Source organism: Myotis nattereri (assembly GCF_964212035.1).
Source record: "Myotis nattereri genome assembly, chromosome: X".
NCBI lineage: Eukaryota > Metazoa > Chordata > Mammalia > Chiroptera > Vespertilionidae > Myotis > Myotis nattereri.
Genome location: NC_138078.1, coordinates 124,766,802 through 124,785,991, shown reverse-complemented (window position 1 = coordinate 124,785,991; position 19,190 = coordinate 124,766,802). Strand labels below are relative to the sequence as shown.

The 19,190-nt window shown below is 37.8% G+C and overlaps 1 protein-coding gene across 2 annotated transcripts; it reads right to left on the bottom strand.

The window, feature by feature from the left end:
• Positions 1-1,959: 1,959 nt before the first annotated feature.
• On the bottom strand, positions 1,960-17,755 carry HTATSF1 (HIV-1 Tat specific factor 1). Of its 2 annotated transcripts, none has more exons than XM_081080943.1 (10): positions 17,636-17,755; positions 17,180-17,409; positions 13,516-13,696; positions 12,096-12,143; positions 11,514-11,668; positions 10,013-10,176; positions 8,517-8,616; positions 5,918-6,007; positions 4,891-5,028; positions 1,960-4,100 (listed from the first exon to the last, which is right to left on the bottom strand). In XM_081080943.1, the coding sequence occupies exons 2-10, from the start codon at positions 17,348-17,350 to the stop codon at positions 2,979-2,981; spliced, it is 2,169 nt and encodes a 722-aa protein (XP_080937069.1). In that variant the 5' UTR covers positions 17,351-17,409; positions 17,636-17,755; the 3' UTR covers positions 1,960-2,978. The 2 variants fall into 2 exon arrangements, with proteins under 2 accessions (XP_080937069.1, XP_080937068.1); XM_081080942.1 differs by having other exon boundaries at positions 17,576-17,747.
• Positions 17,756-19,190: the final 1,435 nt, after the last annotated feature.

The following is a 19,190-nucleotide window of genomic DNA, read 5'->3' as shown; positions in this document are numbered from 1 at the left end:
CCAATATTTCCAATATCCACCTGGCACCATAGTTATTACAATATTATTGACTACATTCCGTATGCTCTACATTTTTTTTTTGTTTTTTTTAATATATATATTTTATTGATTTTTTACAGGGCGGAAGGGAGAGGGATAGAGGGTTAGAAACATTGATGAGAGAGAAACATCGATCAGCTGCCTCCTGCACACCCCCTACTGGGAATGTGCCCCCAACCAAGGTACATGCCCTTGACCGGAATCGAACCCGGGACCCTTGAGTCCGCAGGCCGACGCTCTATCCACTGAGCCAAACCGGTTAGGGCCTCCGTGACTGTTTTTATTTGCTGATTTTTATTTTTTTTATTTGTTGATTTTTAGAGAGAGAGAAACATAGATTTGTTGTTCCATTTACTTATGCATTCATTGGTTGCTTCTTGTATGTGCTCTGACTGGGGATCAAACCTTGGCATATTGGGATGAAACTCTAACAATATCAACTACTCTACCAGGGCCTCTGTGACTGTTTTTATAAGGGGCAATTCGTACTTCTTAATCCCTTTACCTTTTTCACCCAGTAACTTTTTTTCTTACATCAGGTATTTTACATAGAGATGTAAAGCCAGTCCTGTAAATGAGGTGTGATAAGAGGAAAAATAATTTGAGCAAACTGATTGTAAATGAAGTGACTGTCTGGAAAACAACCACCAAAAAGGCATGCAGTTTGTATTTGAAAGAGGCCCAATAAAGAAAAAACAATGTATGCACAAATATTCACAAAGGGCAAGTTGATAAGCCTTCTACTGTTCTCCAAGCCACGGTTTTGTTCAAACAATTTAACAGCGCTTCTGGGCATTACACTGAAAGGTTGGTTTACTTTAAAAAATACGATTCATGTTATTTCAGAAAGGCGTATGCAGAAAATTAGCTAAATCCTTCCTTTTCCAAGCCTCAGAAACAACAGATAATTTACATAAGGCAAATAGGTTCCACTCCAAAAAGGAAGAGGCAGTGTGGCACAAATGGATCAGGGCTATCAGTACTTGAGAAGCAAAACAGAGATCCTTGGAATAAATTAGTCCAATTTTGCCATCAGGTTGTTTTGTAGAAAGCAGCAATGATTTCAAATATTTCATTAATACTGACAAGACCAGTAATATTTTTATCTTCTAAAATAAAGTTTCAAGTTTGTTTCTATGAAGGTACTTTTAGACTCAGAGAGCAGGGCATAAAAGCTTTTCAAAGGCATCCCTGAAGACACTCCTGGTTCACACATTCAGGGCTGAATACATTATTTGATATTTATATAGTTTATATATATACCCTTAAGGAGCTTTACATTTAGAAAATGCTGGGTTAATTGTTGAGCATTGCTGTGTTTAATATCCAACCCTCTATTTTTCTTTTCTTTTGTTAAGCGGATGTATTGTTGCCTCACAATAAACTTTATTTTCAGGAGAGAAAAAAATAGATTACTTAGAAAACAGGTGACTCTGTGTGTGCTTCTTGACATTTAATTTATCAATAACACCTCATAAATTATTAACCAATTACAGGTGTTTGCAACTTTCATTTCCAGGTGTCTATGTGAAAAGAGCATGAATATTTTGATACCAACCAAATTAGTGAGCAGGGATGTCAGAATGAAAACAGCCTCTTTCTAATTGTCTTTTACAAGTTGTAGTTATGTGTCCCACCTATTGTACATGGAAGATAAAGCTTTATTTTCCTTTCACTTAGAAAACCAATTTTCCAAAAAATTGTGTTTTGGTGCTTCTGGCTTATCTTTAAAGGGAATCCTATTTTGGTTTGCAAACTTTCAATTTAACTCTTTACCTATTTTACTGATTTATCCCTGGTGAAAATCCTGCAGATCTTAAGAAATCCCAGACATCAACTAAAATCTTCTCTGAAAGCTGGCTTCAAGCACAAGAATTCTTTTCGATCTGAATGGGGTAATGATTACACTTATAGCCAGTATAATGAAAAAACATCAATGCAGTTTATTTCAATACTTCTAATTTATGAGAACAAGTGCTTAATGCTACATCAGAAGTCAATGAGTCAATACCTAACTTTGAAAGCATAAGCAAGAAAGACCCAACATTTTATTGGGACTACACAATTTAGCACAGTACTAGGCACCATACTAGAACAAAAACACACACAAAATTTAAGTATGAATGATAACAGACATTCTTAAACTCCAGGGGATCAATGAACCTCCCAAAACTATATACAAAAAGTTGTGTAGTGCATGCACTTTTTTGGGGCGAGGTTCCACAACTCCAATCAACTTATAAAGGGGCCAAACAGTACAGAGCAGAATTCTAATACCCTTCCGTATATTTTCAGTAAAGAAAGCTGTGGATGGACCTCAGGAAGTTTACTCTTGTACATGTAAGAGTTAGTTTTCATGGAAAGAGGGTAGAAAGGAAAACAAATAAAAATAACTTGCTAGGACTGAGCAGGGGAAAACTCCAAAGTGCTGTTTACATTATTAGTTTAGTAACATGTTCTGGTTTAGAGAGGAGAAATGGGGACCTAAGTGGTAATATAAGATGGAAGCAAGGAAACTCTTATAGGATTTTTCAAATCCTTAAACAACTAAAACCGTAAGTATGAATAAAGCAATAGCAAGAACATAAAATGCAACTTAACGCAAGTCCAATTTTCAGTTTCTGCATATTAACAACTTATTTTTATTTTTGAATATCACAAACTTCAATCAGAATACTTTAAAAAATATTCTGCGTGCATTTAACAAATCTGACAAAGGATGAGTAATCAGTTTACTTGTATTATACTATGAAGTTTTAACTGAACAGCCAATTAACATATATTTGAGATCATTAAGTACAGGTAACAATGCAAAAGTAAATGCATTAATCTGATGGCATCCTATCACTACGCAATGTTTATTAACACTACTAGTAATTACCCTGGAGCATAGACAAAATGTAGATGGAGGAATTTCCCTCAAAAGCAAGTTTAAGGGATTAAATATCATCATCATCATCACCACCACCACTACTGAGGATAAAGCTGCTGCATGTGGACTGGGCCCTTTTTCCCCGAACATTCCTCATACAACACACAGTCCCTTTCTCATCAGAATCATCAGATTTCTCAGAGGAATCCTCATCATCTTCGAGCATGTTTTCATCCTCCTTTGCATCTTCTTCACCTTTTTTTTCATCTGAATATTCAAACATCTTCTCATCTGCATCATCATCTTCCTCCTTTTCATCAGCATCTTCAAGCCCCTTTTCATCTGCATCTTCTTTGGCCTCTTTTCCATCAGACTCATCATCAAAAACTTTTTCATAAGTATCTTCTTCTCCGTCTTCATCTGATTCTTCATCGTCAAACTCTCTCTCAGAGCCTTCCTCATCAATAACTTTTTCAGAGCTGTCATCATCAAATTGTGATCTTTCAGAGTCATTTTCTTCTAACTCTTTTTCGAGAAAGCTTCCATTAGACTCATCAGAGCCATTCTCATCAAATTCTTTTCTGAGGTCATTTTCTTCAAATTCTTTTTCAGAGCTGTCTTCAAAGAGCTTTCCAGAGTAGTCTTCTTCAGCTTCTCTTTCTGACTCATCTTCTTCAGACTCCTTGTTGGGGCGATCTTCTCCAGACTCCTTTTTAAAGCCATTCTCTTCAAAATCACTTTTGAGTAGCTTCTTTTTGGATTCTCTTCCGGGGCCATTCACTTTGGACTCATTTTTAGGACCACCCTCTTCAAACTCCTTTTGGGGGCAGCCTTCCTCAGACTTTCTTTCAAGGCAGCCTTCTTCAGATTCTTTCTGGGGGTAGCATTTCTCAGCCTCTTTTTTGAGGCCACTTTCTTCAATATCTTCTTCAAATTCTCCCCCATCTTCTGATTTTTCAAACTTCTTTTCATCTACAGGCTCTTCAAATTCCATTTGAGTTTCAGCTTCTTCATCATTCATTTTAGATGTGCTAGGGCACTCTGAAAAATGCCTTACTCTAGAAGGCCCTGCCCTTTCTGAAGCACAGATGGAATTTGAACGCCGAAGACCTTTATTGGCCTCGGGAGACTCAAGGAAAGCCTCCCATCCTTTCAGCCTTTCCTCCCTTTCTCTTGTGGTCTCCTCCACCTGTGCATAAATGGAAATTTCCATTAAAATAAGTTTTAGGCTAAAAGTATTAACATCTCTGAGCATTACTAATATTGACAAAAGTATCCTGATTTTATAAGTCATTGCTTCTTAGGAAATCAAAGCAATTCCCTATCTTCAGTTCTCAAAACTTTACATCTTGATTTATAGAGTTGACCTTAAGATCATTTAAATAAATGCCCACCACAGTACTGCAGAAATGTCTCATCAATTAAAAAGTTAATATTTGAACTCTGCCTTTACAGCACAGAAAGGAAGAGGAACATTTTGATTAATATGTTCTTTTCTTATCACTATTCTGAGCAAGCCTCAAATTTCAGACTTGTAAACTGAAAAGTTGAACATTTTTCTTTCTATGCTCTGAATGCAAAATATTATTTAAAAGTACTACTATTAGACCTAGCTGGTTTGCCTCAGTGGATAGAGCGTAAGCCTGGGGACTGAACAGTTCTGGGTTCGATTCCCATCAAGGGCACATACTTTGGTTGCAGGCTCCTCCCCAGCCTGGGCCCTGGTCAGGGATTGTGCATGAGGCAACCAATCGATGTGTCTCTCTCTCACATCGATATTCCTCTCTGTCTTTCCCTCTCTCTAAAAATCAATGGAAAAATGTCCTTGGGTGAGGATTTAAAATAAATAGATAAATAAATAATAAAAGTACTACTATTACAATACACAGATTAAACCAAATCCAAAACTTATCTGAAGGACTGCTAGTTCAGTGTTTGTTGGTAACAAATTATGTTCCCTTGATAGTTGCAGAATTTACCTGATAGTCTGTAGTTCCATCCCATACTTGGGCAGTGATTTGACGACCACCAAACCACCGTCCATCCAGAGTTTGAATACAATAATCAGCTTCCTCTGGTTCCCTGAAGGACACAGAGGCCACACCATCTGGGTGTCTCTAGAAAAAATAAGGAAGAAAACAAAAGAATGAGAAAATTCAAAATAAAACATACACATTTGACAAAGTAGGTAAGTGGGAGTTGTTTTTTCTAATAAATTGAGTAAAATATACAATGTATGAAGCCTTTCTTCCCTTTTCCCCAGCCAGTAACACATAGCTAGCTGCCTCTTCAACTTAATCTTTTCTAGGAAGAACCAAGCATGATGTCCTTGGAAATGTTTCTGCTAACAACACTGTCTACGACAGGCAAGGCAGCATAGTTGTTAAATGTGGACTCTGAAGTTGAATAGCACTGGGATTCAATCCTGGCTCTGCCATTTAGCAGCTGAATGATCTTGGGAAAGGTGCTCAATCTCTAACTTTCAGCATCCTCATCTGTAAAATGGGTATAATAGCACCTACCTACCTCAAAGGATTGAAGATTAAATGAGATAACACGTACAGTAACTTGAAGTACGCAATCAATAAATAGCGACTATTTTGTTATAAATGTGTCAATTATGGAAGTAAAAAATGGGTGAGAAGAGGAAACATACAAGAGAATATTTTCCTTGATTGTTTTTCTCCAAATATAGAGGAGGAGAATCATTCAAGAGGGGAAAATATGGGCAAATAGGGAACCATACATTTTTCTTGTACTTTCTTTACCTGATCATATACTCTAGAGTGATGATAAAGGGAAATAATCACAGAGTACCAAATATATCAAAGCCTTGACTTACAATCCATGTTCATCTAATTATTGCTAACAGATGCCTACCATTAGATGGAAGACCTACTATATAAGAACATTAATGTAAAATTTAGGGCATACTGACAACTGGTAATAACTTTTAACTGGAAGAATGATTGTTCCAGAAATCATTTGTCCGAGCCATGAACTTACATCAAACAGAAGAAGCTTCCTAATTTGTCCAAACTTCGAACACTCTACTCGAAGATCTTCTCTGATCTCATTTAGCACCAACGGATCATCCTGAAAAAATACAAATTCTGATAATTAAATGTCCTGCTTTGACATACCAACAAATAAAAAAGGTTTTAAGTTATTTATGTTTGTCTGTAGTCTATGAAATTAAAAAAAAAACTTCATGAGCCTAGATTCTACTATATTGGACAGGTCTACACTAAATAATTTGAGGTTCAGGCCCACAGAGACACTGAATAAAAACCAAGATTGTCTGTAGTCGCGCTGACTGACAGGCTCTCGTTAAGTTCAGCAGACCAAACCAGACCAAGGCAGGTGGGCAAACAAGGACAGCACCAAGGGTTTCTCTACCTGTAAACTCTGAAGTCCACTACTGCCCTTCCAGCTAGGTGGTATAAGCACATGAAAAGAAAAATTTCCTTTATGTGCAAAGATGCTAACGAGAAAATGTTTTATCCATTCAGGAATGAAAAGATTCTGTCTTGTGATTAACTGGGGTTTCATTCAATCATTCTTGTACGTTTTCTTCATATAAATACCAAGGACCTATTAATATATTGAGAGCCTATTGTGGTGCCAGGCACAATTCTATACACAGGGAATATTAACAGCAAACAAACAAGGTAGACAGTCCTGGCTCTCATGGAGCACACATTCAAGTAGAGGAGATTCAATTATTTCTGATATGAAATGTGATGAAGAAAACAAAGGGTATAATATAAAGCTCTATAACTCTAAAGTAAAATTTACACTAAACCAATAAGGGTGTTTTTTTTTAAACAATCAAAAATTTATAAGCATGAAACTTCTATCCTTAAAAATATCCAATGGAGGGAATTTCTAGGAGTCAAGGTAGAATAAATGTGGCTTTTGGAGGAAAGAATATTTGCTAAGGTAGGAAAAGCTAAATCTGGCCAGGGTGATAGCTAGACTCAAATAAGGTGTTTCAATGAGCAAGACAGGAGGCAGAAGCAGAAACAAAAACAATGTAATTACACAATAGACTCCTTACTTGCAGAGCTTCCAGATACTTTGAGTTAGGTTTCCATTTATATTCACGTTCAAGTGTTAGGAGTATGCAATATGTGTGAATCAAGGACCTTAAGTCAGATACTAATAGGTATCCTAATTAAAAAAATCAATTATTACCAGGGGGGGTAAAATGTGATTTATTGTAGTCAATTTTGGAGTTGTACCTAGTAGACTAGATATCATGATCCATCTATGCATTCCTTTTAAAGCCCTACCTGACAAGGACTACATTTCAAAAAGTATTTAATGTGCATGTGTACACGTGTACTTTTTAAACATACTTCATTATCACTGCAAGTCTGAAGCAGCTCTGCTATATTTCAAGATTCTTCAGAATTTCAGTCAGAAGAGACATAAAAAAATCTTAAATAGGTCACATGTATCTCACCAACGATCTCAAAAGATACAGACTCCATAGGTGCATAGTAAACCCTATCATATCACGAATCACCCGGACAGAGCTCAAAGACCAATCTGGGGCCTTAGTGTCTAAAGGGAAAACGATATTTCCATTCTGATTCTGTTTAAATGCACAAAAGGAACAAGAGTGGTCTTTGGTTGCAACTAGATCATTCGTAAACCTGGAATTTTACATTATGAACATTTTTTCTTACGTGCAAGAATCTAGGAAAATAGTAAAGACTTGTTCTTCCACAAATAATTCCATTGGTCTATGCCAAAAGACAGAGATAAGAACAAGAGGCAGAATGCAATATGAAGGTACCCTGATGGCAATTAACATTCCTTAAAACTCCCTAGGCCCTAGCTGATTTGGCTCAGTGGATAAGAGCATTGGCCTGTGGACTGAAGGCTCCCAGGTTCAATTCAGGTCAAGGGCACATGCCTGGGTTGTGGGTTCGATACCTAGTAGAAGGCGTGCAGGGGGCAGGCAATTGATGATTCTCTCTTATCACTGATGTTTCTATTTCTCCATCTCCCTTCCTTTCTGAAATCAGTAAAAATGTATTTAAAAAAAAAACCTCTCTAGTAGCTCTTCCTTTATTTGCTGTTCCTGGAATTTTACATGGACATTAATATTATAAAGTCCTCCTAATAGCCACCAAAGACTTGTGTAAAAACTAGGGCCTGAAAAACAACCTCCAATATTAAAACATCAGGGGCTTTATTTCATTAACCTCAGGAGTTCTAAGACCAAATTTTTAGTACTAAAATGAAGTTTTCACTTCAAGTGTGAAACTGGTCCTCCCCACCAAAATCAACCCATACTTGGAGCTCCCATAAATCTTTTAATTATTGTATTTTTTATAATTTCCCATACCAAGTAGCTGCCATTTGGGGCCACAGTATGGGCATTAAACAGTCTTAGCTATGATACAATTAAAGAAACACTGAGCTAACCATGAGAAAATCTGAAAAGTTTGACTGATGCTTGGCTACGTTTTTCTATCTTGAGGACTACATAAATGTGCAGGATGTAACATGAGAAAGATGGGGGGAGGCAAGCTTGGGCTCCCTTAAAAGAAGGCATATCAACGTTTTAATCAGTAAGAATATTGTACCCTACCTCAAAATCCATAGGATGAAACATATTTTTGATGATGACAACTCGTTCATGGCGCATTCGGATTGACCCATCCTTTCTCTCAGGTCTCCAATCCAATTGCCTAATGACACAAAGTAGAAATAATCCTTTATTGAGTATTTTAAAGTGATGATTATTTGATTCCAGAACAACAATGTATATTTTAGTCACAGTTCTATTCAGAGAACTTTCTGGAATAAAAATAACAGGCAGGTGAAAGATGGACCCAATATCTGAAATCCCCAGAATATACAGGGTGGGGTAAAAGTAGGTTTGCAGCCGAAACCGGTTTGGCTCAGTGGATAGAGCCTCAGCCTGCGGACTGAAAGGTCCCAGGTTCGATTTCGGTCAAAGGTATGTACCTTGGTTGCGGGCACATTTCCAGTAGGGGGTGTGCAGGAGGCAGCTGATCGATGCTTCTCTCTCATCGATGTTTCTAACTATCTCTCTCCCTTCCTCTCTGTAAAAAATCAATAAAATATATTAAAAAAAAGTAGGTTTGAAGTTGTTCATATGGAAAATAATACATTAATAAATAATAATACAAGAATAAACTCTGTGTTTTGCATACTCATAACTGAAAACCTATTTTTGCCCTACCCTGCTTTTTTTTTCAGAACTGCTGTCTGGTTACAAATATTCCAATGACATTCCTGAAAAAGTTCGAATTATTCACTATGTATGATTATCTAAGAAGATATACTCAGGCCAAAAAATATGTTCAAATTGTACTGGTTTTTAGGTACTTTATGATTATGACAAACTGCACTGAAATATGTAAAACTACTCATTCTTTGTTATAATCTTAAATTTTACTGTTTATAAAAATTGTAGGTATCTGTTTTAACTATTTCTGTAAAAAACTGTAGAAAATCACCTAAATGCTTTCATAATCATTTATCAATAGTATAAGCAGAGCTAAAAGTGTTATCAGAACTCACTGTGATAAAGGTACTTATCACTTTGGCTAATTTCTTAAAACTATCATATTTCAAAACACATATTAAACAAATGGGTTAACAGAAACTTGATGGCATTATGCATATACTAGTATATGTAATACATTATAAATACAATGATAAAACCTATCATTTCAAATTTCTAATACAAGCCTGTATGTAAAAATTTAGCTCCTGTTGTAGCTGATTTCAATACACATTGAAAATGAACTAATGACTGATATACAGGCCTAAACTATCTTGTTTAATCTGATGTTCAACAACTTCCGAAGAGATAGCTTTGTTATCTCATTTAAGTCCTTGTTGTATTACCAATGAACACCCCAGAAAATGAAAAACACCACTGCTGCCAAATCATCCTGTGGTACAGATTACTGAAGGTTCCAGATGAAGGTTCTTTAAAAATAATTTGTAGGTATATTTAGGAGATGTTCTATATGAACAAAACTAGGTGGCTATTACCAAAAGAATACTCTAGGATATTTATAAAAATCTTTCGAAGAAGAAAAGAACACAAACTTTTGTTGCTGAGATAGCTTTTTCTTGTAATCCCTGCATTTCTTCTTCTTCTTAGAGGCATCATATTCTCCCTTCAGTTGAAACTTTGCCAACTCGACATGTAATCTGTAGCCTCTAATTTCATCTTCATCCAAAAGTTTTAATGCAAGATCCACAGATTCCCTCTTTATAAAGGGAAAAACAAGACACAGTCAGTAAGGTACACACTGAAATAAAACTTCAGGAGTTGTTTATTTTTAGATGAATAATGACTATATATGCAATAATAATTTAAGCATAACTACCCAGTTTGGGAACCTGCATTCAAGATATAGCTACCTCCAACCAGCCATGTGAACTTGGACAAGTTACTCAAGATTCCTGAACCTGTTTTTTCATCTGTAAAATGAGAATGGTAATGCCTTCATCATAGGTTCTTGACAAAATTAAATGGAATACACATAAAGGATAGTGATTGGCATATGGTAGTTGCTCAATAAATTAATATCATTACTGAAGTAGTTTTGTTTCTTGGCATCTCGATTTTCAACTAGAGAATAAGTCAAATGAACTTGTGTTATTTCTAAGGTGCATGCCAGTTTTAAAATTATAAGGGATTCCCAAAGAGCTGTCAGCTTAATCCTACCACCTTCTAATTTCATTGATATGCTGTATACTCACAACATACCCATGGTGTTGGTACTGTTGTTTTTTATCACTTTGATTTTACTTTGTAATTATTTCCAAGTTCTTTGACATATGTGTATGTCATCATCATGCCCATTTCTTTTATATCCTGCAATAATGAGTAGCACTTGCTTCTAAGATGATAGGTGTTCTAGAAATGATGAATGCCTTTAACACGGAGTTTTCCCTGTGCAAATTATGACACCATGGATAGAGTTCTACCAACTTCTGTTAACACCATACTCTCCCAATAAAAAGATATTCTGTAGTAGTAAGCATAAGCTATCAGCTCCTTTGTTGTCTAACTCAGGGGTCAGAAAACTTATTTTGTAAAAAATCCAATTAATAAATATTTTAGACTTTGTGGGCCACATGGTTTGTGCTGCAATCATTCGACTCTGCTGTTCAAATATGTTAAGTAGACACAAATTCGTAAATGAATGAATGCAGCCATTTTAATAATAAAAAATTTATTAACAACATCAGGCAGTGGGCTGGAGTTTGCTGATCCTTGGTCTAATTCATTCAAATAGGCAAATAAAATATCACTGGCTTTTTCTTCCTTGTGGACTTTGAAAATGTGTTCTGAAAGAGCTCTTTGCAGTGAGAATTCTTTTTAAGACAAAAGCACTTTGGTCATATAACTTACATAATACTTTGACCTGACGAACAAGTGAATAATCTTACCAATTACACACAGGCACAATCTGAAATTTCAGTTTTCTTCATGTCCTGTTTTGAATAGTTCTCCATCTTAGTGATCATCGATATAAAATTATAGCCCTGGTTCCTGATTTAAAAATGGAAAAGAAACTTATCTGACCACATAACTAACCTTCAAATAACAGCAAAGCCCATCTCCTTTAAGATTTCCTTGATTATCTTTGTAGAGCTTGACCTTAAATTCTTCTGTTTGTGGATCTCTCATAATAATGCCAAACTTGGACATGAGCTGTATAAATTCATCCAGTGTAATGTCTGGAGGCAAACCTATCAACATTAGGGAAAAAAAATTTAATTTATAAAGGCATCTAAATAAAGGTGAGGGTTATTTAGCATTCTACCAATTAGAAAGCTATAACTTAGATGAGCACAATTTTGAATTTCTAAACGTATGTAAAAATCTCACATATATAGAACTGAGGAAATTTCATGTTTCAATGAATCTGAAGGGACAAACTGCCACAAGTAACCTAAAGCAGACAAAAAGGATGGCATGCATGCAAAGTTATATATACTTAATTTTTCTTAGTTTTGTAATAAACAAACATATTCCTCACTAATGCAAACAACTGAACAAAAATGGCAAAATCATAAGAAACAGGCTTCAGAGAAACTGAAAACTAAAAATGACTTTGTGAAAAACATAAAAATCAAATATTTTCTATTCTAAAGCTGTTTAAAAAGGTATACATACCAGACACATATACATTTGTATTTCTGTCTTCTTCAACATGAAACCACCCTAAAAATAAAAATGAATAAATAAAACGCATGCAAGAAAAGGTAAAAGTCACATTATAAAATCTTGGCAGTGTGGCAGTCTCTCAAAACTTCCAGGAAGTTTTTTGTTTTTGTTTTTTTTACCCTGAGAACAAGACAAATTCAAACTACTGTCCAGCTTTCAATGTATATGGCTCTTCTGACAGATAATCAGTTTCAGAACTCTGTCTAAAAAAGAGAGCTATTTATATATTTTTTAAATTGTATTGTATTGGGGTGACATTGGTTAATAAAATTATATGAGTTTCAGGTGTACAATTCTATAATGTATCATCTCTATATTGTATTGTGTGTTCACCACCCAAACTCAAGTCTCCTCAACAATTATCTCTTTTACCCTCTTCTCTCTCCCCCCATCCCCCAGGTTCCCTCTGGTAATCACCATACTATTGTCTGTGTCTATGAGGTATTTTTTTAATTGATTTTAGAGAGGAAAGGAGAGAGAGAAAACACAATCAGTTGCCTCCCATACGCACCCTGATGGGGACCAAACCCACAACCTGGGCGTGCCTGACTGGGAATTGAACCAGCGACCTTTTGGTGCAAGGGACAATACTCAATCAACTGAGCCACACCAGCCAGTGTTTTTCTTAATCCCTTCACTTTTTCACCCAGCCCCCAAATCCCCCTCCGCTCTGGCAGCTGTCAATCTGCTCTCTGTGTCTATGAGTCTGTTTCTATTTTGCTTTGTTAGTTAATTTTGTTTCACATATAAGTGAAATCATATGGTATTTGTCTTTCTCTGACTGGTTTATTTCACTTAGAATAATACTTTCTAGGTCCATCCATGCTGTCTCAAAAGATAAGATTTCCTTTTATTTTTACGGCGAGAAGTATTTCACTGTGTAAATGTACCACAGCTTTTATATCCACTCACCTACTGAAGGGCACTTGGGCTGCTTCCAAATCTTTACAATGATTCTGATGCTTCCTTAAAAAAAACCACCCTTGCATTGACTTTAGACCTTCACATTAAATTGCTTCTGACTCCAATCTACTGTGTTAGACATGGCTAAGCTGAAGCAAAACTGGCTTAAGTTCAATTTAATTAAACTCAAAAACTGTAAAAAAAATAACCTTACAAACAGAACTTTTGATAATCCCGTAATAGTAGCTCTATTTTGCAAAGGAAGCAACTGAGGAATCGAATTGAAACAACTCATTCCATGCCCATAAATTAGTGAGAGCCAATATATGAACCCAAATAATAATTTTTAAAAACCCATCTCAATGATTCCTTCAGAGCCATTATAATTCTCCAAAAAGTAACTATATACACACACACTCACATTTTTAATTTTCACACTCATGTTTTGCAAGCTAAATCCACTTGCCTGATTCAGCCTTTCTCTTTTCTCCTCTCTTTTTGGGATCAGTGGGTTCAGGGTTTTTTCTTTGTGGAGGTTCTTCTGCAGGCCTAGCATTAACATCTTGTACATTTGCAGTAGAGCTAGACGCACCATCATTAGAAAAGCCATAATTGGCCTGATATGTAGCAATGAAATCTTCAGTGATCTGAACAAGAAATTCAACACACACAAACACACACACAAATTAAAAAATTATTTTCTCCTATAAAAAGTTTACACTGTGTTAAATTACAGCATATTCAGTTATACAACTTAACATAGAAGTGTTGTAGTAATAAAGTGTAAATGCAAGAACCGTCACCTTAGGGGTGGGGCAAATTAGGTTTACAATTGTTTGTATGGAAAATAATACATCAATTAAATATCATTTTTAAAATATGTTTTTATTGATTCCAGAGAGAGGGAGAGGGAGAGAGAAACATCAATGAGAAAGAAACATTAATTGGCTGCCTCCTACACGGATCGAACCCATAACCTGGGCATGTGCCCTGCTTGGGAATGGAACCAGCTACTTCCTGGTGCATGAGATGATGCTCAACCAACTGAGCCACGCCAGGTGATAATACATTAATTAATAAATAATAATATAAGAATAAACTCTGTTTCGCATGCTCACAACTGTAAACCTGCTTTTGCCCCACCCTGTATATAGAAAACTGTGTATGATAAGAAATAAGACATGGGAACTTGGATTACCAACACAAAAGTCTGAGATATTACTGTTATTTTAAATGATGTTGACACCTTCCTAGTTGTTTCATTTATAAATTACTACCTTTCCACAGTCTACTTAAGCAAGGCTATGAGAACATATAACAAAGGAAGTACCAGATAATAAAATAGGATAAAAACCAATAGCAACAAATTCGTATTTTGTGTATTTATTTATTTCAGAGAGAAGGGAGAGGGAGAGTTAGAAACATCAATGATGAAAGAGAATCAATGACTGGCTGTCTCCTGCATGCCCAGTGGGGGATCGAGCCTGAAACCTGGGCATGTGCCCTGAGTGGGAATCTAACCAGCAACCTCCTGGTTCATGGTCCATGCTCAAACACTGAGCCACACTGGTCAGGCCAGAATTAATTTTTCTTTAACTACATAGATGTACAAAGTATATGTACACTAAATATTTATATATGTGTAAGCAAAGAGAACAGAACAGAATTTTTATTTGGTGTTTAAAGAAAAGGGCTAACAACAGTAAATCTAAATGCTTGTTTTAATGTTATAATGAATTAAATCACTTTATCATTTACTGTAAAAAAAATTAAGAACTAATCCAACTTACATCTATCCTGGCTTTCGGGGGGGGAAGCACAATTTCACAATGCAAGAAATGTAGTTATGTCTTTATACCACATAGGAATGGGAAACATTTTAATTCAAAGATTGAATAGATATGGGCTTCCATGGCATAAAAGTTAATCTAATTATCAGACTATTGTTAAAAGAACTGAGAAGGCTAAAGAAACCAAATCTGCGCTAGGTCTGGCACTGCCAGTACAAGAGTGAAATATAGTTGACCCTTGAACAACACAGGAGTTAGGGACATCAACACCTTACTCAGTAGAAAATCTACATATAACTTTTGACTCTCCAAGAACTTTACAACTTTTCAGGTTTAACTAATTTGAAATAATGGGTGAAGCCAGACTAAGCTTTGAATACAGAAAATTTATCCTAAAGTGCCACTAAACTTTTATTAATATAAAAGATAATGTTTATAGTACAAAATTGGCAACAGTCGACGAATTGAATGCATACAAATACCAAACGAAATGATTCTTGTTTGCAATTCCATTGCTTGGCGTTATAAGCAGTGCCTGGGCCAGTTTGAAAACAGGCATTGATGAAAAAATTATTCCGTTCTGTTGATTCTTTTAAAATTTAAAAATGAACTATATGTTAATAAACAATGACTTTATAATCATTCAAAGTGTATACATTTTTGGGACACCCTGTATATTGTATACTGCATTCTTTTTTTAAATTGATTTTTATTTTATTTTTTAAAATATATTTTATTGATTTTTTACAGGGAGGAAGGATAGAGAGTTAGAAACATCAATGAGAGAGAAACATCGACCAGCTGCCTCCTGCACACCCCCTACTGGGAATGTGCCCACAACCAAGGTACATGCCCTTGACCGGAATCGAACCTGGGACCCTTCAGTCCGCAGACCAAAGCTCTATCCACTAAGCCAAACCGGTTAGGGCTTAAACTGATTTTTAGAGAGAAAGGAAAGGAGAGGGAGAAAGAGAAACAGCAATTTGAGAGGGAGGTATTGATTGGCTGCCTACGGCACACCCCCTACCCAGGATTGAGCCCACAGCCTAGGCATGTGCCCTGACTGGGAATGGAAGTGGCAACCCTTCAGTGCACGGGATGATGCCCAACCATCTGAGCCACACTGGCCAGGGTGTATGCTGTATTCTTAAAGCTGCAGAAAAGGAATAAGAAAGAGAAAATACATTTACAGTACTGTACTACATTTACTGATACCGTAAGTTTATGTGAACTGTTTACAAGGTGATGAAAAATTTGTGTCTAAGTGGATTCAGTTCAAACCCTGGTTGTTCAAGAATCAACTAGTACATTTAACAATCTGAAGGGATTGGAACATACACAAACACAAAATGGGAAAGAAAGGCCGAAACCGGTTTGGCTCAGTGGATAGAGCGTCGGCCTGCGGACTGAAGGGTCCCAGGTTCGATTCTGGTCAAGGGCATGTACCTGGGTTGCGGGCACATCCCCAGTAGGAGATGTGCAGGAGGTGGCTGATCGATGTTTCTCTCCCATCGATGTTTCTAACTCTCTATCTCTCTCCCTTCCTCTCTGTAAAAAATCAATAAAATATATTTTTAAAAAAAATGGAAAAGAAAGAAGTTGAATAATTTTTAAAGTTACACAATGGAGACATGGTTTGTTATTTCAGGCTTCCAAGTCAATTAGTGTGCTACTGGTATCCTTTTCCCCAACCATATGAGATTCTGGTTAACGGGATACTTTTACAGAGAAGTTTATAAGAACCAAGTCTAACACCAGTTACTTTACTGAAATTAAGCTGAAGTAAAATGCTTAATAATTTCCAAATACTCTAAATAAATATACACATATCTTTTCCATTTGTATTTTGTGCACCTCTAGTCATATTCCTGTGGTTATTTGGTTCAAGCATGTGTTTAGGGACAAAACTTAATAGGAAAGTAGAGGTGCAAAATTCAATCAGTAATGCTATATAAATGGCTAGGTTAAAAAAAAATCAAGAAGCTGCATTTTGCACACAGTATATAAGCTAAACACCTGAATTCCCAGGATAAGTGAGGTTGGCTCCCTGAGAGTAACAGCTACCAAGTTTGTTCTTAGTGTTTTTCCTCTTTGCAATAAAAAGCAGTCACCAATGTAATACCCAACTACGACCTTCACAGATAAAATTAATAAGGCATAAAAAAAGACAAGAATTAAATTACATTTACGACATCTCCCTAAAGATTTCCCTTCCTTTACACACTGGTTCCGCAACAACAGAACAAAAAGAAAGGCCACTACTAATGGGGGCTCTACCCCAAGACCTCGAAAAGAAAATGAGAGGCCTGCTCTGCAGAGGCACCGACAACACACACTTACCTTGGGGAACCAAGCCTTCTTATCCAGGTCCCACTCGTAGGGAGTGTCATCTGGCTGCTGCCCGAAAGAATTGTTTTCTCTACCTGGACCTTTCTGGGTGTCTCCGTACAATTTTTGCAATCGCAACTGCTCGTCAAAGTCGTCTCTCCCATCCAAGTTGTTGCGGCTCATGTTGCCGACTTAGCCCAGGGGAACAGTCCAGAGGAGCTCAAAGGCCGACCGAGATGAGACTAGGGGGGAATAAAGAAAATGAGGTCTGCCAAGCTCGGCCCTCCCCTCCCGGCGCGCCTCCCCGCAGCGCCCCAGCAGCCCCCGGGAGGTCTCGCCACACAGCGGCCACACCGCTCCCCCGCCACCGCCCGGCCGCCGCGCGCGCCCGGCTGTGCCGCCGCCCACCTGGCTCGCTTCCCCGGGTCTCCGAGCAGCTACCACCCCCGGGCGCGCGCCACCGCCTACTGGGTCTGAAAAAACTGCAGATCCTGAGGCAACGTCGGGAACGGACTTGAGAACTGAGGCCCGCTCACACTGACGCAGTCGCCATCGTTGGCACGTCGAGACGTTGCGGATCGCGCCGACACGCCCACGTTGACGTCAAGGAGCGCCGACGCAGGCCTGGGGGCGGGACCCAAAGGGCGGGACGCTAGCGGGTGCGCGCGGCTGCCACGCGCAGGTGCCCACGCGGACCGCCTTGGGCGGGCGAGGGGTACGGGAATATTTAGTTTGTAGGTCCCGCGACAGGCAGGGCTGGGCCAGGCCGGGGCGGCAGCCCGAAAGCATGGGAATAGTTGCCCCCGGCGGAGGGATGTCGGAGCGCCGCCATTTTGGGGGCGGTGCTTGGGACCTACTGAAATGGATCGTGTTGCTGAGAAACTGCAGCGCCGCATTCGCCCAAAGGCCCCTCCTCCGCTTGGGAAACATGTCTTTTACTAGTTTCTTTCTAATTCCCTAGGTTAGGCATCGGTTCTGGTGCATCTTGGTAGCCTAAGCTCTTAGCATGGAGTCTGATATATAATGCGTGGTGAATGAGGGAGTGAACGAAGGAGCGATAGGTGAAAACATAAACCTTTTCCAAGCCTCAGCCCCCTGCTTTATTTTTTTGGTACTTTCCTCAGGCTGACGATAGACTCTGGGGAAAGGGAGGGAGGGCAGCTTGCTTCTTTAAAAAATTTTTTTTTCTTTGATTAAGGTATTACATGTATCTTCCCCCCCCCCATGGTCCCCCATCCCCTGCTCATGCCCTCACCCCCCTGGTGTCTGTGCCCATTGGTTATGCTTATATGCATGCATACAAGTCCTTTGGTTGATCTCTCCTCCTTACCCCCACCCTCCCTTACCTTCCCTCTGAGGTTTGAGCATCTGATTGATGCTTCTCTGTCTCTGCATCTGTTTTTGTTCATCGGTTTATGTTGTTCATTATAATCCAGAAATGAGTGAGATCATGTGATATTTATCTTTCATTGACTGGCTTATTTCACTTAGCATAATGCTCTTCAGTTCCATTCAAGCTGTTGCAAATGGTAAGAATTTCTTCTTTTTTACAGCAGTGTAGTATTCCATCGTGTAGATGTACCACAGTTTTCTAATCCACTCATCTGCTGGTGGGCACTTAGGCTGTTTCCAAATCTTAGCTATAGTGAATTGTGCCGCTATGAACATAGGGGTGCATATATCCTTTCTGATTGGTGTTTCTAGTTTCTTGGGATATATTCCTAGAAGTGGGATCACTGGGTCAAATGGGAGTTCCATTTTTAGTTTTTTGAGGAAACTCCATACTGTTCTCCACAGTGGCTGCACCAGTCTGCATTCCCACCAGCAGTGCAGAAGGGTTCCTTTTTATCCGCATCCTCTCCAGTACTTGTCATCTGTTGACTGGTTAATGATGGCCATTCTGACAGGTGTGAGATGATACTGCATTGCAGTTTTGATTTGCATTTCTCGGATGATTAGTGACTTTGAGCATGTTTTCTTCATATATATATATATATATATATATAATTGATTTTTTTACAGA

Coding starts and splice junctions, on each gene's coding strand:
- HTATSF1 (XM_081080943.1), bottom strand. CDS start 17,350: ATGAGCCGCAACAACTTGGATGGGAGAGACGACTTTGACGAGCAGTTG. Junction 12,144..13,515: donor AAAGAGAAAGGCTGAATCAG/GCAAGTGGATTT, acceptor TTTTATTTTTAG/GGTGGTTTCATGTTGAAGAA. Junction 8,617..10,012: donor AAGCTATCTCAGCAACAAAA/GTTTGTGTTCTT, acceptor TTGTGTCATTAG/GCAATTGGATTGGAGACCTG.